Source organism: Dama dama, chromosome 23, assembly GCF_033118175.1.
Source record: "Dama dama isolate Ldn47 chromosome 23, ASM3311817v1, whole genome shotgun sequence".
NCBI lineage: Eukaryota > Metazoa > Chordata > Mammalia > Artiodactyla > Cervidae > Dama > Dama dama.
This window is the reverse complement of record NC_083703.1, coordinates 64694287-64722183: the sequence shown is the minus strand read 5'-3', so window position 1 is coordinate 64722183 and position 27897 is coordinate 64694287. Positions and strand designations below refer to the sequence as shown.

The 27897-nt window shown below is 46.2% G+C and overlaps 1 protein-coding gene across 2 annotated transcripts in view; it reads left to right on the top strand.

The window, feature by feature from the left end:
- LOC133045059 (ubiquinol-cytochrome c reductase complex assembly factor 1) overlaps window positions 1-24499 on the top strand; it is a 92926-nt gene extending 68427 nt beyond the window's left edge. For both annotated transcript variants that reach the window (XM_061127140.1, XM_061127139.1), the window contains 3 exons: window positions 16448-16525; window positions 19752-19865; window positions 23009-24499. In XM_061127140.1, the coding sequence (XP_060983123.1) occupies window positions 16448-16525; window positions 19752-19865; window positions 23009-23143 (327 nt within the window). In that variant the 3' untranslated portion in view covers window positions 23144-24499. The remainder of the gene's footprint in view (window positions 1-16447; window positions 16526-19751; window positions 19866-23008) is intronic.
- The last annotated feature ends 3398 nt before the right edge of the window (window positions 24500-27897 follow it).

Sequence of the window (27897 nt, the reverse complement as noted above, 5' to 3'; positions counted from 1 at the left end):
GGGGAGAATTTACAAGAATGAACAGTAGTTTGCTACAATTCCCGCGTGTTCCCTAAGCCTCTCTTGCCCTGCAACCCTGGAAGAACTGGCCCTGTTCTTAATAGCCTCAACTCAAAGGCTCATGAGAGACCAGTGTGGTTTGAGAACAAATGTGGGTTTCAGACATGCTAAAGTTGTCTGGTCTGAAGCAGTGGGTAAATGTGGATGTCAGAAGACTCCCACTTGGCAATGACCACCCCTCCCCGCACCAGGAACTGTGTAAAGGAAGTCCAGACTGCTCTAGCTGGGGGCAGGAAGCCCCAGTCAGGGCTAGCCCTAGCTGATCAGCTTTGCAAAGCAGTCAGTGATTATATTTTTTGCAGGTTCAGTGACTGGCAATCCCGCAGATGCTTGACAACCACAGGGATAATCCTAATTCAACCTTTTCCAGTTGAGGATACTTAGTCCTGGCCAGGAAAACGGCTTGTTCAGTGTCACATATTAGTAGCAGGGCAGAGATTAAAACTCACTGCCGATTCCCTCGGTTGCTGTTTTCATTACATCATCCTGTCACCTTTGCCATCATCCTGCTACCTTTACCATCCCTAGAACCCCCATACACACCCTCCATTTTTGCCTTCCTGTCTTACAGGCCTCAGTGGTTATTCTTTTAAGGTCAGTGTTCCTGTGTCCAGTGCAGTGTCTGGCACGTGGTAGGCCTTTATCAGATGTTAGTGAACGAACTCACCCCAGTCTTCCTAACTCATGAACTGACCCTGGATTGTTAATGGATGCTAAAACGGTAGTGTTTTACTGGGCCCCAGGACTTCCTGTGCGCGTGTCTTCTGGAGGAGCGGTGGCAGTAGCACTGGGGAGGGAGCTCTTGGGTCAGGCAAGTTGATGGTGCCCCTCACTCCATGTCTTTCCACAGAGTAGGTGGCCATCTGCTCTTTTCTCCTGTGAGTTTAAGCCTTCACTGGGCACTGCCAGAGGGCACTGGCTCTGCTAAGATGGGGGTACCTATGTGAGAACAGTTCTGGAAGCCAAGAGGTCAGACCCCAGGATACATGAGAGCTATACATTGATTGTAGCTGCTCTGGATGTGCTGTGAGTATTTCTGGATCCTTTGTAGAGACACCTGGTAATATAATACTGCTCTTCTTGATTGCTTCCCTAAAGTGCTGGCTGAATGGTCCTGTGGGGTTGGTTAGAGCTGAAGGGGCCCAGCTGGAAATCAGGGACTTCTTTCTCCATGTCGATTGCAATCTATTGACTGATTTTGAATGTTCGAGATATGTGCCACAACCAGGACATCTGCTCAAAGGAGCAGGAAGAACTACAAGGAGTGCTTCTTTAAAACAACCACTAGGCAGACTTCAGTTGCCTTACACTCACCTAAATTCGCTGTCGGCGGCTTCACTGGTTTCCCCACCTCTTGACTCTCTTCTTCTCAGATCCATCCTGCAAATCATTTAACAGCCTAGTTCATCTTCCTGAACACTACTTATGTGGAATACTCATCACACAGCAACGCCCAGTGGCTCCACAGTGCCTGCTAGATGTGCACTGTACCCCTCAACCTGTCTTCAGGCTCCTTGTGATTTACCATCATTTTTCTATCTTTCCTGCCTGCCCCACTTTCTTCTCCTGAAATCTTTCCTAACTCATCAAGATTTACATTTGTGTCTTATTCTGCCATTGTGATTATAAATTTCTTTTCCTTTCTTTTTTAAGTTTACTTATTTATTTGTTTTTGGCTTCACTGGGTCTTCATTGTTGTGTGGGCTTCTTATTGCTATGGCTTCTCTTGTTGTAGAGCATGGGTTCTAGGCTGTGTAGGGCTCCAGTAGTTGTGGCCCATGGGCTTAATTGCTCCGGGGCCTGTGGGATCTTCCTGGACCAGGGAAGAGCCATGTCCCCTGTGTTGGCAGGCAGATTCTTAACCACTGGACCACCTGGGAAGCCCTATAAAATTTTTAAGTACAAGGATCACGGGCATCCTTAAGTAACCTCCTTAGTGCCCAGCGCAGAGCATGGCACATTGTAAGTACACAGGAAATGCTTCTTGATTTGATTTAATTTAACAAGTGCTTTTGTTGCATGGTAAGGGGCTTCAAGGGGAAGAAAAGAATGAAGTAAAGATAATCCGTTTAAAAACTGACATGGGTATTGAGATATCTGTGCTAGGTAAAGTATATTCTGAATAACATTTTCTTGATTTATTTTCCTCAGCTACTCACCTGACCCCTTCTCATCTGGCAGGGTTGTTGCAGAGCAGAGTGATACACATGGAGGCCTGGGGCTTCCCATTCTCCCTTCCTACAATGTCCAGATCCTCTGCACCATTAGGCGTTCACTCAGTGCCTGCTCTGTGTTGGGACCACGTGCCTTATCCTCCAGGAATTTACAATGGAGCCTCCATCAAACATCCCTGGTTCTGTCCTTGAGTAGTTCTTCACATCAGTGCTGGCCAGCTGTTAGCAATAGCAGGCTCCCTCCCCATCCCCATATCTGTACACCACACATAGGCACTTCTCATCTTAGGGATCTTGAATGACAGGATTGGAGTAGTAGTACTAAGTTACTATCTAGCATCCTGTGTGTTTTATTATGCTTATTGTGAGCCCTCCTCCCTTCCTAGAATGAAAGCTCCAGGAGTTCAGAAATCATGTCTCATTTATTGCTGTTGCCTCAACTCCTAGAACAGTGCTTGGAACGTGGTTAGCAAAAACATACATTTATTGAGTGATGAAGGTATTGTTGAATTTTTTTTCCCTTGAGGTCCAGCAACATTATTAATTTGTGTGGCTCTGTTAAGGATTGTTTTCACATAGTATTCATTTATCCATTCATTGATTTATTCACTCATTCATTAATTTGGTCTTTAACCACATGCTAATCCCTAAATGCTGTTGGTAGAGAGTATGTTATAGAGAAATGATCTTACAGAGTTTACAATCTAGTCTCTGCCAAGAAGAGAAATGAAGTTGAATCTTTCATAGGTTAATTTCCAAACTTAATAGATGAACAAGTAAGATAGAGTTCACCTGGTTTTTGTTTCATTATGTTTTGTTTTTGCCACAGACTTTACCTAGAGAAGCTGGCCCAGGGCAGGATGGCGCAGGAAACTAGGCAGCCCCCAGTGCCGAAGGGAGGGATGGAGACTGTCAGGCCTTGGGCTCTTGTGGCAGAGTGGGTCGGGTTTGTCACCTCCTTTCCAAGGCAGTGTCACGGAGGTTGAGAGCACTCGGGCTCAGATTCTACCCCTGCTGTGTCCCTGGGCAAGGTCTTTTGTGTGCCTCAGTTTTCTGTCTGTAAAACAGGAGTAGCTGTCTTACCTGCCTCACCTTCCAGCACTGTGGAGGGTGAACGAGTCACCACATGGGAGACTCTCTGAACAGTGCCTGGGACTGAGATAGGTGTTTGATGCTATAAACTTTATTACTTAACTATTAAGCATTTTTTTTCTCATGCAATAATCTAAAAAGAAAAAAGAAAGGCAATTTTGCATAGTTTGAATGGAAAAACCGAGACTCAGAGATCTGTCTTTCCGAGTCACCCGGAGGGAAATGGAGCTCCTTGGGCCCAGAATTTATTTAGACTTCAGAGCATTTCTTAGGTTTAAGTGGGGCTTGAATACTAAAGAGAGAGCATCTCTTTAACGGATAATAGCATTCCAGCATTTGTTTTTCCTTTATAAAATGCCCATCCTTTTAAGAATGTTGTATGGGAAAAAGAGGAAAAAAGAATTACCATAAGAGATGGGGTTGCAGATCTCATAAGGCTAAGTGTCCTTCCATTGTCAGGGGGTATTTGGATATCATTCCTTGCCTAACCCTTGGATTCCTCATTACTTGAGCAGGATTAATCAGATCACTCCTCCTCAGAACCCAGGCTCAGATTCCCAGAATGCTCCTACAGGGTTCTATAAGCTACCAGCTGAATGGCACATCTGTTTTGAGTCTTAAAAAAATGTTGGACTAGGAATCAGAACACCTTGTTTCTGTGAACATCTTGAGCGTTTATGAGCTGAGCGATAATTAGCGAGTCATCTGACCTCTCTGAGCCTTTGTTTCCTCATTTCTACAGCAGGGAACAACTTCTTTCTCAGATTACCACAGAGTCAGTATTTCAGAAGTTGTGTGGTGCTGAACCGTAAGCAGTAAGGAAAAAACAGTGACAGACAAGCATTCTGTGATCCAAACAGAACAATGGAAATGTCCACTTTACTGTTTGGGGCTGTGGACTTTGGTCTGACCTCCTCTGCCCTGCTTGGGTCACCAGTTAACATGTATGATTCAGTTAATTAGGGCTGCCCGTCTTTTTCTCTCCCCATTCCTGCAGAGAAGGAGAATTCATGACTGTTTGATAAAAGGGCTCGAAATCTCAATATCAGGAAGGGACTAGATTTTGGATCTTCTGAAAATCCACAGTGGTCCACGTAACATGATGTCTGTCCTGGAGTCGCTGAGTGGGAAAGGACTCTGGCTGGGGCCTGTGAGCTCAGTGTTGCCTCCAGGTCCTCTATTTGTTTAGATCCTCAGCACCCAGGGCAAGTGAAGAGTGCCCAGACTCTGTCAGCAAAGAGCTCTTGAACTTTTTAAGTATCCATTTTCAGCTGTTTGGCTTGTATGTCTATGCACTTGAGATGGCCAGCATTGATGGGGAACAAGCATCCTCTAGTTTTCCACTGTCCCCAGTCTGCCTAAATTTAATAGAAAAACGTTAAAAAAGCTAAGTTGTGCCTGCAGCTTTTCTGCACTTACAAATGCAGTCATGAGGTCCAGGGGGCAATTGGGAGCCTGCAAGTGTCTCTGGAAACCTCCATGTATCCATATCTTCTTGCTGACTAAAATCAGACCTCATGGCTGCAGGTAGAATGCAGAGAATCCAGAGGAATGACAATCACTGACACGTAGTGAGCAGATTAGTGGGAGAAAGGGGCCCGGGCTCCTCGGCCCTGGTGTGCTATACCGCTGCTCCGTCGGAGACGCCTGCAGGCTCAAGCTAAATACACATCTTGCTCGTATTACATCTTGTCCAAGTAAGATTTTCCATTACCACAACATAAGAGACATTGAGGGCACCGCGATCGCTGAAACCCTACAAGACTGGCTGTCTGTGCTTAGGGCCGCCAGGGTCAGCCAGTCGTCAGCCTAGGATCGCAGGTAACGGCTCGCGTTGTTTTTCTCGGCTGGCACTCAGTGAGGTCTGCTTCTGTGCAAGTCTCACCTTCTGCTCTGCATTCACTTGATAATCAAATCCTGTTGATCTCGCTGGACTTTTTCCTCTTTATTCCTTTTGTCACTTAAATTAATTCAGTTTCTTACCAATTTCCACCTGAGCCATTGCAGCAGCCTCCTGGTATTCCTGCCTCCAATCCTTCCCCCAGGTATATGGTTTGTACTTGCCAGGTTACTTCTCAAAAACAAATCTATGCAGGGGCTTCCCTGGTGGTACAATGGTTAAGAATCTGCCTGCCAGCACAGGGGACACTGTTTCAATCCCTGGTGCAGGAAGATCTCACATGCCTTGTGTGCCACAAGTACTGAACCCACAAGCTGCAACTACTGAAGCCTGAGCACCTAGAGCCCATGCCCTGCAACAAGTGAAGCCGCTGCAGTGAGAAGCCCGTGCACCACAATGAAGGGTAGCCCCGAGTCCCCGCAGCTAGAGGAAGCCACACACAGCAACAAAGACGACGGACGTGCAGCCAAAAATAAAAGTAAATTAATTAAAAAAACGAAAAGAACAAGGAAACCCCAATCTATCCAATAGCACAGGGAACTATATAACATCTTGTAATAACATAAAATGGAAAAAGAATCTGAAAAAGACTTAAATATAATTATCCATATTTATATATGTATGAGTCACTTTGCTATACACCTGAAACTAACACAGCTTTGAAAATCAGCTATACTTCAGTAAAACAACAATAACAACAGATCTCTCCATGTGGCTTCCCTGTGCTTAGAACTCTTCTTTGGCTTTTCCTCATGTGGCACTCAGGGCCATTTACAGTCAGACATAAACTGCCTTTCCAGCTCTGCCTTCTTCTTTCCATCATGAGCTCTTTGTTTTGGACTTTCCTCGAGGATGCTGTAGTTGTTCAGCTCTCTGTGACTTTACACATGCTATTCTTTCTGTCTGAAAAGTACAGATCCCTCTTCATCCTTTAATACCCAGTGTAATAAATATTACTTCATCTCTGAAGCCTTTGAGCCCCCAGACTCACCATTGCCATTTTTAACCTACGGTATGCTCTTCCAGTCATTTGTTATCACAGGTCTTTCACATGAGATTATGAATTTCTTGAGGACAGGTACTGGGATTTATTCATCTTATACACCCAGCATGCCTAAAATATGGTAGGCACTCAGTGTATACTTATCAAACATGTTGAAGGCAATGAAGAATTCTGCATTCAGACAGCTTATGGTCTAGCAAGGAATATACATTGCTTCATGACACTACAGCTCAGAATCAAGAAATACCGTGAGAGGTTTTAATAAATACATATACATGGTTAAGTCACAGATTGAAATACTTGTGTGGGAAGAACCACTTATAATTGGAATTATCTTTTATTGTGGTGAAATACATATGTTATTTATCATTTTAACTACTCACAGGTATACAATTTAGTGGCATTAGATGCAGTCACAATGTTGGGTAACCGTCACCACTGTCTAGCCGCCAAATTTCTTCATCATTCCCAGTAAAAACTCCATGCCCATTAAGTAACTCCCCCATTTCCACTCTGCCTAGGTTGTGGTAACCTCTGTTCTACTTTCTGTCTCTCTGAATTTGCCTGTCTTGGGTACCTTCTATGGGGGAATGATACATTATTTGTCCTTCTGTGTCTGACTTATTTCACTAGGCATAATGTTTTCAAGGTTCATCCATATTACAGCATATATCAAATTTTTACTCCTTTTTATGGCTGAGTAATATTCCATTGTAGGTATATACCCTTTTTGTCTGTCCATTCATCTGTTGATAAACTGTTTCCATCTGTTGGCTAGTGTAAATTTTGTTGATATGAACATTGGTATACAAATATCTGTTGCAGTCTCAACTTTCAGTTCTTTTGGATATATAGTGAGGATTGGAATTACTGAGTCATAGGGTAGTTCTATGTTTAACCTTTTGAGAAATCACCAAACTATTTTCCATAGCAGCTGTACCATTTTACATTCCTACCAGTAATGCACGAAAGTTCAAATTTTCTTGCATCCTCATCAGTGCTTGTTATTTTTCTTTTTAAAAAATTATAGCCATCCTAGTAGGTGTAAATGGAATTATCCTTTGTTTATACTTCAGATAATTGTCTTGATAACTGGTTTTAACTTGCTTATTGGCCATTAGTGACCACTGAAAAACAGTTTTCACTTTTCCAAATCTTGTATTTAATGACAGAAAACCAGTGTGTTAGCACTTGTTTGCAGAGCGTAAGTCCTTTCTTCAATTTGGAAATATAAGCAGAAAAGCACTTCTTAGAAAGTTTCCGAATTACTCGTCTATAGCACTTGTGATAGAGCAGGTAGGGATCAAAGGTCTGTTAATGTTTAATCTGTTCACATCACAGAGTTAATTGGTTATTATCTTGTTAGCATGAGAAAGAAAAACTTCAGTTTTCTTACCGCCTGATGTTTTCTTACCCTGGTAACCACAAAATTCTTTCTCTGAATTTCAATCACAAACTCCTTTTTACTTCAAACTGCTTGTGTATGCATTTTGATTCCAAATCTAGAACTCTAGCAGATGGTAGTAATAGAACTAGAAGTGGTCTTGAAACTTGTTTCAGTGGAAGAGATTGCTTTGAGAGAGGTATGGAGTTTCAGAGGTGATGTGAAAACAGACTAAAAGAACAGAAGTTGGACGTCCTCAGGCTAGAGTAGAATTGTGTTTGAAAACCATGAAAGCAGCAGCAGCATGTATCAAAGCTGTTCAACGCCTTCCCAAATCTTCGTACTCAGGAAATTTATCTTAAAATTGATAAAGTGCCTGGGCATCAATAATATAAGAGGTAGTCATGACAGGAAATACTATATTGATTCATTTTACAGACATGTGCTGAGCAGTGTGGCCATCTTTGCCCTCAGGGAGCTTGCAGTCTAATGCAATGGATGGGTGCAGGGACAACTTGTAAACAGATTATTAAAATAATACAGTAGGTCTTACTGATAAAAATATTAACAGAAAACAGTGATTTTTTTCTATAAAGTGGAGACAGTAAACACCCCCTTTTTAGGATTATTGTGAAGATTAAAGAAATAATGCATACAAAGTTTTTAATACAGTTACTGGCACATGGCAAGCATTCAGCAAATGTTAGCTAATGTTGTTATTATGGGGAGGTTTTATTGAGTTGATGAATGACAGTATATCCATTGATTGCAAGCAACAGAGACCACAGCTAATTTAAACAAAGGATTATTTGGGGCTAACTAAGGCTGACAGGATGACAAAGTTCTAGGATCAGCAGCCTACTAGTTCATGGAGTGGGAGAGGAGTAGGACGGCCCCAGGGAAGGGATACAGAAAGAATGAGTGATGTTCATTCAGGTAGTATGAGATACTTCCAAGATCTGCTGATCCATTGAGGCTGATGATACAAGCCATGAGGCCAACCCACAGAATAGCCTCTTGAGTATTTCTGTTGGCCATAGAATCGACTGTCCTGCCTTGTGATCAAGCCCAGTGTGATCATTCCTATCTGACATTCTTCATTGAAATTTTTCTGGTTTCCTCGTGTTTATTTTTAAGTACTGTAGCTAAAACAAAAGACTCGACTATTATAATAATAGAGGAAGGAAAACTTCCGGAGCTTTGTAGACTGCATTTCTTTTCTTCTGTCACACTTCTCAGCTCATGATCAGGAATTTGCTCTGGGTCTTAATTATGACTCCATAGTCAGACCCTCCTTCATCCTGTTATTTTGTTCTAGATGTGCTACTGTGCATTTGACCTTGTTGAGTCTCGTCGTGTTTCTAAGATGATTTTTCAACACTACAGAGTCATTTCCATTTTACTTTTGTTTTCCAAAGTACTGAAATTAGCAATTGGAGCTTTTTGCTTATGTGATTTTCCATTTCCGATATGACTCATCAGATGCAGAAAGGTGTGACAACTGGAGAGAAGATGCTAGATTTAGGTACCAGCTGTCTGAGATAAAAGTTCCAGCCCCAACTGCTAACACACGAGCAGGGTGTGACTTTGGGGCAAGTTACTTAACATCTTTGAGCTTCTGTTTCCTTGTTTATAGACTCAGGACAACAATCAGGCTATGAGATCTTGGAGGGCAAGGTTATTATGGTTGTAAGGCGCAAATAAGTTCATACACATGAAAACATTGTCAAATCAAATGTGATGTATGTTCATCCACTATCATAATTATGGGCAGTACAGAGAGGACACCCCCCCAACCGAATCGTTTCCTTTAGGATGTCGTGCTATCAGTGCTGTTGTTAAAAGAGCCACTCTTTGAGGCCAGTGTTGATACCTCTATCAGTATGCATGAGATGTGTTCAGAAACTTCAGAAATTAGAGATTATGGCTATTTCACTCTTACCTTGTATGTCTTGACGTGGAAGAAAATGAACTTGTCGTGATAGTTTGATCTTCCCAGGACCTTACTGTACCTCATCAGCTTCTTTTCAGGGTGATTACCGGCTTGTGGATATGTTTGAATGCCTTGTCAAGAGAGTAAATGACCGTAACTTCACAGACTGTAACTTCCACAGACAGCCATCTCTTGCTTTGCTGTTTTCCAAGCCTGAGGGAAAGGTTACTTTGTAACCATTCAGAATTTAATATTGAGAAATTCACAGCTTTTTTAGAACATTATCAAGCTATACAGATCTTGAATATTCAGATCCCAAGCAGTATAACTGGGACTTTCAAAACATACAAATAAATAATAAGGACAAATATTTTTAAAGGCATTTCAATGTAGCAAGCTTCTCTTGTGCATTCAGCGTTTCAAGTTATTTATTAAGATGAGATGTAAGGATTATCTCATGCCATGTTTAGGTTGGTTTTTCATCACAACTGGCACATGCTATACTCAAATGTTCACATTTTCTTTAAAAAAAAGGAAAAGAAATTGTCCATCTTTTATTATTTTTCCTTTTCTTTCTTCTTAGTATTAATACAGTTTTCTCTGGACCTACCGAATGCACATACAACACACAGAGTTTTATTTGTCGGGTTTTGTGATCATTGCTAAAATATCTTCAGTAGATCTTTCATTCATAATGCAAGTGAGTTACATGCACACGTGTATTTGATCTCTCCATGTGCCCTTCTGTTTTCACTGTTTCTGTGTATTTCACATAATATTGCACAGTGAACTCATTTCTAACATCAGATAGACTAGTTGATGTTCAATGCACATTAGCCTATTGCCACACAATGACTATAGCCCGTGGTGTTGACTTTGCAAAGTGTTGCTGTTGTCATTACTAATCCCTAGAAAGACAACTGAAACCTGACTTGCCATCTTTTGTGTTGCATTATAGCCTTACATTGAATTTGATATATTATTTATGCTTCAGTCAGCAATTCTAGGCAGCCTTTATCATTCTTTCATTCTTATAAATTCTTATTAGCCTGCTACAGTTAGCAGCTTTGCCTCAGTAGCCTTAACATTTATTATCACCTTCATGCTCATCACTTCTTGTGTTGCCCTTGCTAATTTTCTTTCATTCTCTTCTCCTGCACCTTAATTATACCTTTCCCCCCAGTTTACCCAGGAATGGGGCTTAGCTTTTATTGGAGATGTCTGGTGTATTAATATTAGTAATTTCCACTGATCACCCATCTGGTAGCTACCTGGGTAGCTAGCTACCCACCCCTAGCTACCTTTGTAATTGGGAATATCTGAGTTGTTTTCACCCACAACCACAGTGGCACTAGTGGTAAAGAACTTGCTTGCCAGTGCAGGAGACACAAGAGACATGGGATTTATCTCTGGGGCAAGAAGATCCTCTGGAAGAGGATTTAAAATGGCAAACCTGCTCCATTATTCTTGCTTGAAAAATTCAGTGGACAGGAGGAGCCCGGCAGGCTACACTCCATGGGATTGCAAAGAGTCGGACACAGCTAAGTGACTGAGCACATACACAACATGCACACATAGTAGCTTTTAGCCCTGCCTCTACTGATAACCTGAGTTTTAGGGCACCTGGAAGGGCAGCCACATTATTTATGGTGTTTGTTCCAATATAGGAACATTAGCATTGAAGTCGAACTGCCCTGTATTCTAATCCTGACCCACTATTTCCTAGCTGTATAACCTTCACCTTCCCAGATAACAGTTTCCTCTTCTCTAAAGTGGGAATAGTTAATAGCACCTATCTCAGTCACTGGGAAAGATTTAGTGAGCTTATGTGTATGAAGCTCTTATCGTGGTTCTTGGCACATGGTAAACAGTGAATTATGGGGACTGTTTCTGAGACACTTTTGTAGCACCTGTAGATTGGGTAGAGAGGAGGCTTTTTAGAAGACATTATTTGTAAGCTAAGTCTTAGAGGATAAGGAGGAGTTAGCATCCCTGTGGATAAAGAAAGGAGGGTTCCTGGCAGCAGTATGCTTGAGACCCAGGAGAGAACATGACACGTTTGTGGAAATTGCACATCGTTTACTCTGACGGAGGGTGAGATAGAAGCAGAGAGATGGGAGGAGGTGAGGCAGGAAAGACGACCAAGAACAGATCACTAGGAACCTTACAGAGCTCACGGAGGAGTTTCAGCTTGATCTTCCATCAGTCCCTCCATCATCAGTTCCTCCGTTAAGCAGCCACATAAATGTCTTTAAGAGCAGCAACAGAGAAAGGGGGAAAGAGGGCAGCGAACTGGCCTCAGACGAACTGGCATCTCTTTAAAGCAAATATTCCTCCCTGAGAATACTACATTAATTAAGCATGTGCCTTGCAGGATTCATTATTGCTTTACTTGTGTTCCCTGTTGGTTGTCTCATTCATTAATCTGCTGATTAGTAACCCTGAACTCTTGTCCCCCACCCCCCATCACCATTTTTGCATCGCCTTTTTAATATACTGTGCTATTCCCCCGGGATGTAAACTCCAGGACCCGTCCCTGGCCTGCTCGTGTTTGTTTTCTTTGCCCCTTGTGCCTGCCTCTGCTGTAACATTTGTAGTATGTGTTAAGTAATCCTTAAGGTAACATTTTTATTATGTCATAAAAAGTGCATGGCAAATATATTATAACTCATGGACTTTGTTTAAAAATGAACGGATAATTTATTGAGTGTGTTACATGAGCCTTGCTCCCCTCCCCATTTCAGCTGAGACTTGCTGCTCATTTAGGCTAGCCTCCTATCGAGTGCTCCCACCCTGTGACATGCTAGGAAAGCAGACCCATGGTTGGCTAGAAGTGACATCATAGTTTATGTACTCAATAAAAATTTAATTAAGTCATTACAGGAATTGCAGTCATCATTTAACCCTCTGATTTCTTCTGTTTCGTTTATTATTAAACATTCAGTAATAGCAGTCACCAAATCCTGATGGCTTATAAAATATCTGCATGAATTTTAATAGCTTAAATAAATGGGAAAATATGAGTAACTGATATAAAAGGAACCTTTTCCTTGTGGTGGTGCTATACGTATGGGTTTTTATAAAAAAGCAAAGCATTATGGAAAGGAGAAGAGTTTAATAAGAGAACAACCCAGCATTAGCTGGGGAGAGTCTCTCATCTGATTTGTCTATCTGTGTGTTCATGGGCAGGGTGCTCCATATGGAGTTAGCTGGCAGTGAGGACCTGCACGCCAGCAGACAAAAGCCTAAGTGAGGAGATAAGATCCTAGCAGAGCTTCTGTGTGTTGTCTGCGCTCAGTCTCTCAGTCACGTCTGACTCTCTGTGACCCCATGACCTGAAGCCCGCCAGGCTCCTCTCTCCATGGAATTCTCCAGGCAAGAATACTGGAGTGGGTTGCTATTTCCTTCTGCAGGGAATCTTCCCGACCCAGGGATTGAACCCACATCTCCTGCCTCGGCAGGTGGATTCTTCACTGCTGAGCCACCTGGGAAGCCTCAACAGAGGTTCACCAGAGGGAATATCCAGCCCCCTTGGGCTGCTGCGCTGGTTAGAAGGGCCCTACAGGGCGAATCCAATAGTTCAGGAAGCTGCTGTCACTTACCCTCACCTGTTGCCTGCAGATCATGTGTCTGCATTGATGGAGCTTCCACCCTCTTCCAGGAAGGGCCCTTTTCATGATCTAATCCTGCTTCAGTGATGATATCTAAAAACCATTCCTAGCTGTGACAGCTTGCCACCTCTCAGCTGGAGGTGAGGGGAGAGGCAGCTTATAGGTCACCAGAGTTATAATGGAGAACCAGGAGGTAGAGGATCCTTGCTCATAAGGAATTGAACTCCTCCTCTCCATTCCTTCTGGGCAATAGTGGGCCAGAACTCAGGTGCATCCCAAGAGGAGAAAAGATGTCTGTATGTAAATGAGCCTTATTGGAAAGGAGGAATTGAAATTTGCAGGTTAATGTGTTGGTGATCTCTGGAAATGCCCTGCACATGGTGAAATAGGGAAAGTATCCATCCAGAAATCAGTTCTAATCTTGGCTCTGAGACTAAGTTGATGTGGGACTTGGGGGGCAAAGTCCCTTTCCCTTTGGGGGTCTCAGTTCACCATTTCCTCAAAGGGATGAGCAAGGTGACATCTGAGGGCCCTTCCAGCTCTAAAGCTGACTGGTTTGACGTAGCACACAAGCCAGCTCTGCTGAGCCGGTTCAGTGAATGTTTACCTTGGACAGTTGCTGTGTTTGTGCGTGACATCTCTGACATCATCCCTTTGTGGCCCTGATTTTTTTTTTTAAAGATTTTTTTTGTTACAGACCGTTTTTAAAGCCTTAATTGACTTTGTTACAACATTGGCTTCTGTTTTATGTTTTGGTTTCTGGCTGCAAGGCTTGTGGGATCTTAGCTCCCCAATCAGGGATCAAACCCGCACCCCCTGCATTGGAAGGTGAAGTCTTAACCACTGGACCCTCAGGGATGTCCCACTCCGGTTCTTCTTGTACAGTTAAGAGAACGACTCATATGGGAAGAGGGAGGGGAGCCCCTCAGCAGGAGGATGGGTGGTAGTCCCGCCGTCTCCTTGCAAAAGGAAGTAACTCAAACTCTGGCCTGTTTCTTGACTCTACCTTAGCCCATACTGGAAGATGGCACAGTAAGAAGTCTGGCAGTTCTGAAATTTCTGAAACACAGAAGGTACTCAGGAGCAGTAAACGGAAGTAGACAGAAGGATGTGACTGGATAGAACACACTCTGTGTGGCACTCAGGCCTTGTGAGGATTCAGTCCTCAGCATGCCAGCCCTGAACCCTGCTCTGGTCAGGCACTAGCCTGGGTGTCAGGGGTGCTGAGATTCATCAGATGGAGTTCCTCATGGCCTTTGAGCTGCTTGCAAACCAGTGGGATAGGTTCATGCCTTAGGGGACAGGTGTCGTGTCCCCAGGAGAAGTGTGGACAGAGAGCTCTGGGAACACAAAGGACGGATGGCTGTTTTGACCTGGGGTGAAAGTGGGGTGGGAAAGGTCATGGATTGCACCACTGGCTGCATCCAGTCTCACATTTTCCAGTCTTGAGTCTCACAATTCTCTCTCTCTCTTTTTGAAAATTGTCCATGACTATAAAGTATTGGAGCTGGTTTTAGTTTTATATAAACAAACCAGAAGGTATTACTCATAATTCCTTGCATTTGCAGAGCACTTTGCAGCTTACCAAGGCTTTCAGCATACGTTGTGGCATAAATGAATGAGTGAATAGATGAATGAAGTACATGCTAATTCATTTGCTCTACAAACGAGTCCTCTCTGTAGGGCATTTCAAAGACAAGGACATAGACTTAGATAGGTTACTTGACTTGCCCAAGATCGCATCCTAGGTATAGAGCAGAATTATGACTTGAACCCAGGTTTTCTGACTAAATCCAGATCCTTTCAGTACTCCTTTCTGCCCTTCTTCAGAGACCAGTGATGAACCACAGGATGAAATCATCCAGTATTTGATTTATGACCCAAAGTAAAATCATCTTCCCGGAGGCAGGAACCTGATGGAATGTCAGGCACATGGACTTGGGATCCAGACTGACCTGGATACTTCATCACTCCTTCGCTGTGGGACGTAGAGCACGTCACCTCACCTCACCTCACCTACCTGAGTCTCAGTTTTCTGTGTCTGTAAAAGCATGATTATAGCGTATCTACCTCTCTGAGCTCCAGTGACTGAAGAGGTGATGTCCGTAAAGCACATGGCCCATAACAGGTGCTCAGTAAATGGAGATGATGATGGTGGGCAACAGTCATGGTTGTTAAGCACAAACCTTATTCTCCATATAAAGTTTCCAAATGACTCTGGGTTGTTTCTGAAACTTGTCAGTTTAAATAGTCAACGAGTCCTTTCTGTGTATTACGTTTGACACCAGGTTGTCTGCTGGGATGCCAGAGAGGAATGAAACATGGACCCCTTTCCTTAAGCGTATTCCTGGAGGTCAGATTCCCGGAGTCAGAGTTTCACCCTGTTGAAGAGGTTTCGTGAACTGCACTCTAGGTTCCGCAGGCTCACCTGGCTGTTCTCTGAGAGGAGTTCTACCTGAGGCTCCACAGTCTCACTGACATTGCGTTTCTGGAACAGTCCATTCACATTAGCAATCTCACTAGTTCAGCGCATCCTGTTCTCCCCTCCTCTTCACAGCCTCAGGGGCTCACCTTTCTCTCAGCATCTCACTCACAGCCCGGCCTCTCTTCCTCCTCTTCCCACCTCTGACCACTTGGTTTGTGCTTTCACTGCAGCAGACTCTTTTCTGTTTCTGCCCATTCACCCTCCCTCATTTTCTTTCCTGCCCCTGCACCTTGTACAGCTTATTCCCTGTGTCTAGAATGTCCTCTTTCCAACCCCCCAGCTCTCTCTTGTCAGACTCCTCTTCCTCTGAGGTCCAGTTAAACATTGCCTCCTTAGAGAACTTCCTAGCAGCACCACCCCCCCCCCCCCGCCTCAAGCAGAGACCAATTATACAAAAATTTACTTATCACTCTCCACTTTGGGGATAGAATTTGAGGTAACATGTTGCAGTGTGATTATTTTTTTTATTAATACAGATCTGTTTTTACTAGACAATGTGCTTCTCCAGTCAAGAAGCCATTTCTTTTTCTTTGTGTTCATAGGATCCAGCACAGAGCCTGCACGTAGTTGGGGCTTAGTTCATAAAACTGAGTACTGCTTTGTATAAGTCGGGACTAAAGTCTAAAAGAAGTTGTCAAATTGGGGAGAATCCGGACGGACGAGGAAAATAGGAGGATGGGGCGGGAGTTTGACCTGTTAGGGGCCCTCTTTCTCTGTTCTGCTGTCCGTGTCAGGAGTAAAAAATCATACTTTATGGTTTTTTTCCTTTTTTTATACTTTTGTTTTTGCCATTTTGTTTCTGTAGGTTAATTCCTATATCCTGAAGAAGAACATGATGCTTATGACAAATAATTTCTATGCCGCAATCTTAGGATATGATGAGGTAAGATGGTTTACCAAGCCTTAGACAGAACAGTGACCTCCCCCACAAAGGCTGTTGATGAGAGCTTCTGAAAGAAGCTTCAGGGGCCGTCGTCACTGCCTGCCATTATTTTACTGTTTTACTTAGTATTTTACTATTTCCTCACCTTCATTGACTCAGCAACCAGAATGAGAGTGCCCAGCAGTTTGCCTAGTACTTGAGAAAGAAAGCACTACATAGTATGGTCGGATCATTCAACTAGCCGGCATCTCTTGAGTGCCTGTGGGGTGCAGGATGGAGGGACACAGGCAGATTGGTCAGTATCTCAGCCCCAGATGCTCCAGAGAGAGGAAGGCACGCCCACATCAGCAGCACAGTCTGCCAGACAAGGCACACACTTTTGGGGGCTTTGATTATAAAAGCAATACACACTCATTTAAAAATTCATGAAACTCTACCTAAGTGGTTGAAATAGAAAATAGAAGGCCCCTTTTCTTGCCTGCCCCAGAGGAAAACCTTGTTAATAGTTTATTGGGTGTCCTTACAGATGTTACCTGTGCATACACAAGCACCTATGGATTTGTTTTCTTTATGCAAATGAAAGTTATACTATGCTCACCATTCTGCAACTTGCTTTTTTTAACTGAGCAATATACCTTGGATGTCCTACCTAACGACATTTAGCTCTGTCTCATTTTTTATTGCAAAATTTACATAACATAAAGTTTACCATTTTAAAGTGTACATTTGAGTGGCATTGAGTACATTCACGTTGTTGAGCAGCCATGACCACCAGCCATCTCCAGGACTTTCTCTGATCGTCCCAAATTGAAACGCTGTGCCTAGTAAATAGTAAATACTATTCTCCTATTTTCTGCTCCTCCCAGCCCGGGGCCACTAGTCTACTTCCAGGGTCCTCCAGGGCCAGAGTTCATTGGCTTCCTCTCAGTTCCTCTAGACCTAGGCATCTCAATTTCTGGAAGGATGCTTTTTTTGTGTTGTGAGGAAAAACAAGTCGATATCCCAGTAGACTGTGGGAAAATTGTTATGCAAACTAATTTTTGCCTTCTAGGCACCCGTTTTTTTTTTCCTGCTTCCTCCCTCAGACCAGTCTCCCATTTGTCTTCAACTTGTTAGCACTGTGGTGGGAAGAGGGCTGAAGTGGGGTTCACTGATTTATTCAGCCATTTGTATCGTGCTCCTGCTCTGTGCCAGCTACCACGTCCTGACTCGAGCTGGTCAGCGCCATCCCGTGACCTCACATCAACCACCAGTTCACTCAAGAACCTCTGAGCATACTTATCTTCCCAGCCAGGGTAACAGTTTCTTCCTGGCATACAGTTTCCACCTGGTCATCAGAGGCAGGTGTGGGAAGAAACTCTGACAGTCTGGAACAGTCACGTTGCTATCATTGTTAATCTGAGTTCTGAGTCATCCTTTTCCTCCTAGTTGATTATAGACTTGCCCCTTCCCAGCCATCTCACCCATCGCCGAGGCTGCCTGTCTGTGGCAGGCCCTGGTTCCCGGGGCTTTTGCTGTCCTGTGCTCTGGGCTCATTTTCTAAGTCCTCATAATACTCACTCCCACTCCTGTTCCCTCTCATGTAGCACATATGAGTTGCTGCCAGCAGCACTCCGGCATGTGCCCAGGGCGCTTCAGACACAGGCAGGCTGTTGTGTTAGCAAATAGCTTGGAGAACGGTGATGTGCCCGAGCTTGTTCTTGGCTCCTGTCCCCATCTGCTGAAGAAGTTGGTTTTCCCGACTCAGCCATTGTGCCAGGACAGTCTCTTAAGCTGTGGAATTGTTGGGGGGTTAGTAGGGGGCATTTGAGACAGGTGAACAGTTTTTCCTTCAAACTGTCTGTACCCCCTACTGGACATGGCCCTTCCTGGCAGCAGACCTCAGGTACCAAACCTCAGGTACCACAGTGCCCCAGGGGCCTGACCACAGCAGGACATCGAATAAGTGATCCTGGCTCTTTGTGTAATGTCCTCACCACTTACAGAGACTTTCATGACCATTATCTCTTAATTCTCACAACTCTGTGGCACAGGTGTTATTTTGCTCATTCAGGTTATGAGAAACCAGGGCTCAGGAAGGGCTAGTGGCTTTCCAAAGGGCACACAGCTGCCAAGTGACGGAGCTGCCATTTGAATTCAGGCTGTCCGATCCCCAGATCCCACTGTTGTTTCAGTTCTATTCACAGCTGCACGCCAAAGCCTAATCTTCGCATCACACTTCACAAAACACCTTTATGTTCTCTCTTATAATTCAAAGATGCTATAAGTAGGGCAGGGATTTTAGTCTTTGTTTAACAGATGGGAAGGTTGAGACTTGGGTTTAGTAAATTGCCCACCATCTCTGAGCTGGGGACTGACAGGGCCAGGACATGATCTGGCCTTCTAACTGACTTCCAAGGCCCAGTCAGCATTTCCTCTGGTTCCACATGCTGCCTTGGCACCTGGACAGAGCAACTTCTCAGGGCCTATCCCTCAGTCACCCTTGCCCAGGAAGCAGGACCCTCCCCTCTCCTTCCTCAGAGCTCCAAGCTAGAACATGGCCCTAGTCCATGATGCAGGCCTCTGATATTTGGGCTTCCCAACAGCACGCTCTCTGCTGTGCCAGGACAGCTGATGGTAGGCACACACAGGTTCTGGGCACTCCCCTGTGGCCCGTGGCAGTCCTGCCGGACAGCCTGTTCCTCTGCTTTGGAGGAGGCCGGGCCAACCCAGAGCTGGGTGACAGTGAGGCCAAGGTGCCGGACTCCCATCCCCAAAGACCTAGTTGCTCTGCAGATGTGTGTCCTTGGACCAGGAGAGGAGAACACTTAACACTCTGTTCTTAGGAGGAAGTATACACTCAAAATACACTGAGCCCATTCCTCGTGGATGGCACTAGAACTACTGCTGCTCCCATCTCTCCTCTCAGGTGTTGGCTGGGCCTGGGCAATTTTGTAGGCAGCTGTGGCCTAGGAGGGTCTATCAGACACGACCCCATCTCTGCTTCCACCTTTTTATCCAGTCACTTGGCCCCTCTGGGTCCCACATTCTTCCTCTGTATTAAATGAAGGGGTCAGACCACATGCTCTCTAAGACCCCTTCCAGCTCTGCCACGTAGTTTCCCTATTTCTGTGTCGTGTCCTCTGAGCCGATCCTAGGGTTGCTCTCATGTTTGTGATATCCCCAGCTTTTATCTCCTGGCTCTCTGCTGTTTGCCCCAGAAGACTAGTTGTGCTATATGTTCCAGGGGATCCTTTCAGATGACCGTGGGCTGGCGGCCGCCCTCTGGAGAACCTTCTTCAACCAGAAATGCGAAGACCCTCGACAGCTTGAATTGTTGGTAGAGTATGTGAGGAAACAGGTGAGCAGCCCCTCCACTCCCCTCCAGAGTCTCCCGGACAGCAGTTCCTTCTTGAGGTCTTGGGTGCTGGACTTCAGAGGGTCATGAGAGGTTGAGTTTCCAGACTCCAGTCTGAGGGAATTCTGACCAAATCATGTCAGCAGCGGGCACAGACAAAGAGCACCTTCTGGGAGACACAGAGTTTTTCGAGGCAGAAGTCTGATGTGTCTCTCTTGGCCTGGCAAAGCAATAAAGCTCTCCTTTTCCACTTCACTGACCCCCTCCCCAGAAAAAAAAAGAGCCCCTTCTTTGGATCCAGTATGAGCTAGGTCAGGGGGCGGGGAGTAGGAACAGAAGAACAAGGGCAGAGTGGTCTGCTGCTTTCATAAACCTGCAGTCGTTCATTCCCTGCAGACCTCGCTGGCTGCCGTGTGCCCAGTGCTGTGCTGGACCCTGGGCGCACACAGTCCGCGTGTAAGGTCACAGCACGGGGCACAGAGCAGCTCCCCTGTGTACCTACTTTGAATCCCTGGCTTCTAGCAGGATTGGGCTCCAGGCAGCATCCCATGATCCTCTCCCCACGGGGTGCTGCACCTGTCGTCAAGCAGGGTTCCCCCGCTTCATCCCTCACTGCTCTGGCTGCCCAGGGCTCCCAAAGCTTCTAAGAGAGAGCTGTCAAGTGAGGACTGCTTAAGTACACAGTTTTCCCTGATCCCAGGGAGAATTCACTCCTGTTCTTTCTGCCCTCTAACTCTGTATTGATGAGAAATCCATACGTTACAGACAAGGGAGCTGGGTGGCAGGGAAGAGGCACATGCAGGCTTTTCCAGGGTTGCCCAGTGAGTCAGGCTGCAAGCTGGGTGATTCATGCAGCCACTAGAGGCTCAGCTGCTCCAGACAGCTCATCAGCTCAGCCTGTCCCATGAGTCACACCTTTGCTTTGTGGGCCTGGCCCCTGGACCTGAAGGGGCCTCACCTCACAGTCATTCCCTTATTCACCTGTGTCCACGGCCTTCAAGCCTCCAATAGCCAGGAAAGGGAAGGCCAGGCTCTGGCTCCGGGGAGAAGACAGGGCCAGCAGGCCCAGCTGGGTGATTACTGGAAAAACTACATACTAGGGCTCTTCAGACCCAGAGGGTAGAGAACCCCAGAAGCCAGGACTTCTGTTTGACCATTCTTCAAATCTGCCAGAGCCGGGAAGAAGGCACTGTGGCCAGAGGACCCCACCCACAGAGAACTCTGAGCCTCACACTGTTGACTGGACCCGCCCTCAGACAGAAGCAGCAATTGGCAAAGCAAATGCTATGTTTTCTGAGAGACCAGCCCAACTTTTCCATTGGCTGCGGTGGACTTGTGCCAGGGGCCACAACAAGGGCACAGCTGGAACCTCTCTGAGGGCCCTGAAGGAGGGGACTGCCACACCAGCACTCCCGTGAGAAGTCTCCCAGTGCCCGGATGAGAGGCAGGCAATAAGAAAGCCGTGAGGGAGCTCTTAGGCAAGCAGTGAGCTTCGATGGGGACCCAGTTCTGTCAGCAAACCTTTTGAGCACCTATTGTGGCAGCCACTCCATTGAGAGAGCAGAAATTAGTAAGACCCAGTCCTGCCCTCAAGGATCCAGCTCATGATTTGACAAGGAAGCCAGTCAGGCACAAGGCTCCCCTGGAATAAGTCAGTCCGTGATGTATGCAGGCAGGAACAGAGTGCTGTGGAAGGCTGAAGACAGGAAGGACTAAGTCTGAGTGAGTGCATCAGGGAAGACCAGGAGACTGGTCCTGGCCGTGATGCTGGTTGGTCTGGTAGATTGCCCGAGACCCAGTCAGAGATTAAATTGAGAGTTTCTACCCAGGAGGTGGGCACAGTGGTGGCATTAAGGATGGAATGGAGTAACTGAACAGAAGAGTGGGTTTTAGGGACGAGAACAGTGTCAGTGATCTCTTGCCCTGGAAGACAGCAGAACATAGCTGGAGATGTGGAGATCCAGGCCCGAGGTGTATGTGAGAGATGGGGTGAGCACGAGGGTCCGAAAGCTAAAAACAGAGCAGTGGAAGTGAAGGGTTTCTGGGGATAGGGAGTTGGATCTGAGGCCTAAGGTGAGGCCTCCTGACTCCTGCCACCTCTCCTTGCCCCCCAGTTGCCTTCTCACCCCTGCAGTGGAACCTCATCTTCTGAATCCAGTGCTGACTCCTGCCCTGATCCAGCTCTTGCCCTGGAGTTTGCCTTTCTCCTGTAAAACATTTCTCCTCTCCTTACTAGCAGGAGCTTGGGAATCCTCCCAGAGGAGGCCTCTGTCGCCTAAGGCCTGGCCACTCATTAGAGCCCCTGCCTCTTGCCAACTGCCTGACCCCCCCTCCCTGTAGCTGCACATGTTCTCTGTCCCAGTGTCCCATCTCCACATTGTTCAGGGGGATAACCCCCCTGAGCCATCCTAGAGGGGTGAAGCTGGGGACCACTAACCCTGGGGTCAGAGCCTACTAGAGGAGAGTAGAACATCCTTTTTTGTTTTAAGTTCCAGTAACTAACAGTTACTGACTTCCCTGGTGGCTCAGCGGTAAAGAATCTGCCTGCCAGTGCAGGAGATGTGGGTTCAATCCCTGGGTCGAGAAGGTCCTCTGGAGGAGGAAATGGCAACCCACTCTAGTATTCTTGCCTGGGAAATCCCGTGGACAGAGGAGCCTGGCGGGCTGCAGTCCATGGGGTCACGAAAGAGTAGGACACAACTTAGCAACTAAACAACAAACTGGCAGTGTGCTTATTAAGACCTGTGGGGTACAGTCACTATTTATGTGTCCCTTTCTCAGATAAGGGAACTTAAATTAATACAAACACACCAAGGACATGTCTGCCCTAGCACACACTCCATGGAAAGTTCCTGCAGTTCAGAAAGTCAGTGCTTGTGTGTCAGACATGTGTCCATTCAGAAGTGCAGCAGGGAATTCCCTAAGGCCTGAGAAAGTTTCCTTAATGACTTGTGTCTTCAAACCCCGTTAAATGAAATAATCTGGGAGATCAGAGACCTCCCCCCATCCCTGGCTTAGGAGCTGGGATAGCCAGAAGCCCCTTCTGCCCCCACCCTGTCCTCTTCTTTGAGAGGCTCGTTCCTTCCACCACCTCACGCGCCACCTCACGTCTGTCCTGCTCTTGTGACTTTCTCATCTGGTTGCAGATACAGTACCTGGACTCCATGAACGGTGAGGATCTGCTTCTGACAGGGGAGGTCAGCTGGCGCCCTCTAGTGGAGAAGAATCCTCAGAGCATCCTGAAGCCTCATTCCCCAACTTATAACGACGAGGGTCTTTGATGGTCTGGTCCCTCTGAACAGCTGGCCAGCTAGCTTTGAGGAACTGCCAGAAGAGAGGTGCCTGTTTGGCTCAGGATCCTGCAGGAAGTGGCCTGAACGGACCTTTGAACAGCATCTGTCAAATACCTGGCCCCATTTGTGTTGATTTTCCTCTTAGTACGCCCAGGAGTCTGATCGAGTGGGGTGCAGTGCTGGGAGAACCCTTAGCCCTTCTAAGGTGTCCCCTCCCTCAAGAGAAGCCCTGAGCAGGAGCCCTGCACACGCTCCCCAAGTGCCCTCCAGAAACCTTGTGATTGACCACAGAAGGGAAAGGGGTAGGTTCGATAGGGGACAGCTGCCTCCCCCCAAGGACCCACTGTGGCCTAGAAGCAGTGAGTAATGCTGCTGAATCAGGCTGGGTAACCACACACTGTCCTCCAGCTTTGAGCCGTGAGCTTGAGTTGGCCATTAAAAGACCCAGAGACGTCTCTCTGCCATGGCTCTTCTTTATTCCCAGGTCTTTTTAGAAACACACCTGAGGTGGCTGAGGCCATGAGTTGAGAAGCACTGCCCAGCTCAGTTAGAGACAGGAGCAGGAGAGGTTCGGGTGGGGTCTCTGCTGCTGCTTCTGTCTCCAGTTCACAGAGATGTCACTGTTGTGGCCAAGGCATCTCCTGCCAACCCCATCCTCGGGGACCCAGGAGGCCTGTCTGGCCAGGGGACTTGTCACATCCTGAGGCCTCAGGACAGTTGCCTTTGTCACACACGCCCCCATTGGACTGGGGTAGAGTCATGCCGTCTTTCCTGCCTTGGCTCCCCTTATACGAGATACTGGGGGGAAGAGAACGCTTCCTGGCTTCATCGCACCACCCCAGGACCCCGCTCCGTGCTCAGCCTTCCACCCGCTTCCTAGCTTCCGGACCACGTGCTGCAGAGCCACCGTGGTCTGAGCCCCTGAGGACTAGTCTTCTCCCCCTGAGAGTGGGTCATCTTTGGGGGGATTTTCTTTAAATTGAAGAAGGGGGTGGAGAACCATATCGCCCCTCCCTTCCCCCACCTTCAAACTTCCTTCATTTAACTTGCTATAAAATGAGTCATATAAAGAAACTCTATATGGATGAGGTATATCCCACTTCTGTGAAAACATTACAAATCAAACGGCCTTCTCTGAGTTTATTTAAGATGCTTTTGTTGCACGCGGAGCTCCAGAGTGAAGCCTCCTCTGTGTGTGTGAGATAATAACACCTTGTAACTCATTACAGCTGGGCACTATTTACATAAACCAGAGCCGAGCCAGGCAGGAATTTGCTGATTAATTTATTTTTAATGGAGTGAAGTATACCATGCACCAAAATAAACTTTACTGTGTGTACCTAACTGCTCCTGGAATGGATGGAAAAATTAATGGAACAGATTTTGGCTCCCAACTCTACACATTAATTTATATATAAAAGTTATTTGAGCCTTAACCCATTTGCTGCCCAGGGCAGCTCCCTAACCACAGAGCCCAGCCCACAGCCCCGGTTCAGCTACCGGGCTTGCTTTAGAATCATGGAATCTCTGATTTGGAAGGAACATTAGTGGTCATCTAGTCCAGCCCTGGTCCACAACTGGACTCCCTTTCTCAACATCCCTGTTGGCCTGTGTCCATACGGGCCATCTATGAATACCTCCAGCAGCAGATGGTCTCCACCTGCAGGGCCAAGTCCTGTATCCACAAGATGAGTAATCATTAAACACTGCAACTTGTAATTCAGAGCCGTGTTGCAAAAAGTCAGGTTGATATGTCACGTCTGTGATGTTTCCAAAGCCCTCACTTCCTGGCCATGGGCATCTTGGAGGCTGCCAGGCTCTTCTTATTTTTGTGAGTCTCCAGCCTATTTCTTCTCTGAGCAAACTGAACCACTTGGGGGCAATCCAGTATGTTTTCTCTGCCTGGAATCCTCTCCCCTCTTCTGTCTATAGAAATCCCACATATCCCCAGATGCCACCTGTTCTGTCCGCCCCAGGCAGTATCCTCCAGTGGAACTATTTTTTTACATACCCGCCCTCCACCCTGCACAGGAGCCCCTTGAGAGTGGGCGCTGGTGTTTGGATCAGTCTCCTTTGTTTCTCCAGCGTCCAGCAGCATGCCTGGACCTTAGTAGGCATCAGGGTGATCTTTGATACATGAAAGAAGGAATGAATGACTAAATCACTAATCACGAGCCCAACAAGAGCCCCTTTCTGGACTGTTCTCAGTCTGTACTACAGTTCAGCTTATTGTAAGAGTTCAATATGAAGTGTCTCCCTTGGCCTTCAAATAAGAATGAAAGCCAAACATTCTTTCTATAGCTAAAATGCTTTTCTATTGCAAATTGTTACACAGGACAAGTGAGAGATGTGGTTTCTTGCCATCAGGGATATTGCTCTCTAGGAATAATTTTGTCTTTTATTTGTATTCTGTATACTTCCAGCCCTGGGTTGGGAAGATTCCTTCAAGAAGGAAATGGCAACCAATTCCAGTGTTCTTGCTTGGAAAATTCCATGGACAGAAGAGCCTGGCGGGCTACAGTCTATGGGGTCATAAAGAGTCAGACACGACTGAGTGACTTAACACTTTTGCATACTTCCAGAAAAGATAACAAGATTAAGAGATAACAGGTGTAAAAACCGCAAAACAAAGTTTAAAAGATAAGATGCAAGTATTGGGAGGGAAAATAATCATGTTATCACATGACTTTAAAAGGGGCAGTCTATAAGTTGTCTCAAGCAGTCCTGTTAAATAGTTATTGTCCTCCTCCTGGTCCTTCTCTTTAGGCAAGAGAGGGGACTATGGCTCAGAGAGGCCTGGAAGGCAAACCAGCCCTCATCTTCAGCCCCGGGCCCCTTGCTCTCTTCCCACCCAACACTGCCTCCTGCAGATCAGCGAGGAAACCTGCAGTTGAGGATAAAACCTTGCTCTGGGACTTCTGGTGGTCCAGTGGTTAAGAATCCACCTGCCAGTGCAGGAGGCACGGGTTCGATCCCTCATCTGTGAAGTTCCCACATGCGGTGGGCAACTTAAGCCTGTATGTCACAACTACTTGAGCCTGTGTTCTAGAGTCCGTGTTCTGCAATAAGAGGAGCCACCTCAGTGAGAAGCCCAGGTACCGCCAACTCACTGCAACCAGAGAAAGTCTGCGTGCAGCAATGAAGACCAAGCACAACCAAAAATTAATTTAAAAAGAAAAAAAAACCTTGCTCTGGGCTCCCTAGAAGCCAACAGCAGAAATGAGGCCGACTGAAGGTTGTATAGTTCCCACTGTCACATAAAAGGAATTACGTACGCTTACTCATCAGAAGAAACAAATGTTTTCCTTAATCGCAGAGAACAATGTAGGGTTTTTAAATGAGAAACCCTGAACAGTGTAGCAAATAGTACCCCTAAGCTTTCAGTATTGCCTAAAATGTTAAAAATTGCAAGTATTGCTTTCTTACATCAGGCTGTGATTAAAGCCCAGCCCACCCCTCAGCCAGTATTTTTCATGTTTCTGTTCTGCTCCAGAGGCTGCGCAGAACAGCCTGGTATTTTCACTTAGTATCTCATTTAAATCCTCAGTGACAATTCTGTGAGGTAAGTATTACCTATAAGCTCATCTTAACTGCTGAGGAGGACTGCCGCTTGGGGAGGTCCAAATGTATCCTGCATGTGGACTCGGGCAGTTCTGACCCTCAAGTGCAATGCTTTTAGTTCTAGCAAAGGAATATGACATGCAGAAAGGGTCAGTTGTGCTCCATTAAAAAGTGAAGGGAAACCTAGAGCAGTATTCCAGCCTCATGGCCTTCTGTGGGCATATTAACAGGAAAAGTCAGTGTGGGGTTCAGGATCCAGAGTCAGAAAAGCCCTGAAGGGGGTTGGGACGTAAAGGATGGGCAAGGTTTAGGTAGGTGGAAAGGAAAACAGGAAGAACTGCGGAGTGGACCAATTGAGTCGGTTGTTAAGGAAAGAAAAGGTTGCAGAGATCCAGGTGGGGCCGCGAATCAAAGCCTGGTAACGGCATCAGGACTGTGACCTGGTGGGAGTGAGGATGCACAGCGGTGTGGAGGGTGGGCGGACATAGCAAGGATTCTGGCCATCTAGGCTTGAGGGCCTGGGGGCAATGGTAGAAATTTAAAGGAGTTCAAACTCCAGAGCTTTCCTGGGAGCGGGGATATGGCAGTGTCTGGCAGAAGAGGGGAACTTGAATCCTCTTTGTTGTGGATTTTTTTTTTTTTCAAGTGCTAATTACATTATCCTATGAGACATGACAGGGAGGTCTACTGGGAGAAATCACAGAGTGAAGCTAACAGCCTCTGGCTTCTGAGCACCACCCCGCTGCTTTGGTGCAAATGTTAGCAGGGGAGTTGGGCTGCGAAAGATGCCACAGGAGGGCGAGGGCATAGGGAGGCTTGGATCTCAGGGTGGGGATGGTTAAGGCCTCGGGGCCAAGGACTTTGGCCTTGTCTTGGGTATAGAAGGGACACTTGAAGTTGTGAAATTGGATGTGTTCGCAGAAATGAGATGAGGGTAGCCCAGGGCCTGGGGTGGGTGTGGGAGAAAGCATTCACAGTGATGTGGGTGGGGTGGGGGCTGTGGTAGGAAGAGCAGGAACCAGCGTGGCAGGTGAAGCCTGAGGTGGAGCTGTGGGGGGTTGGGGGTGGGCAGCTTCCCTAAGGAGGAGCCTCTTCATGCAGCGGGTTGCAGAGCCTAGGGGCTGGGAGTAAGTGGGTGAAGCTTAAGTGCTTTATACTATTCCAGGGTCAAGACTTCCGGG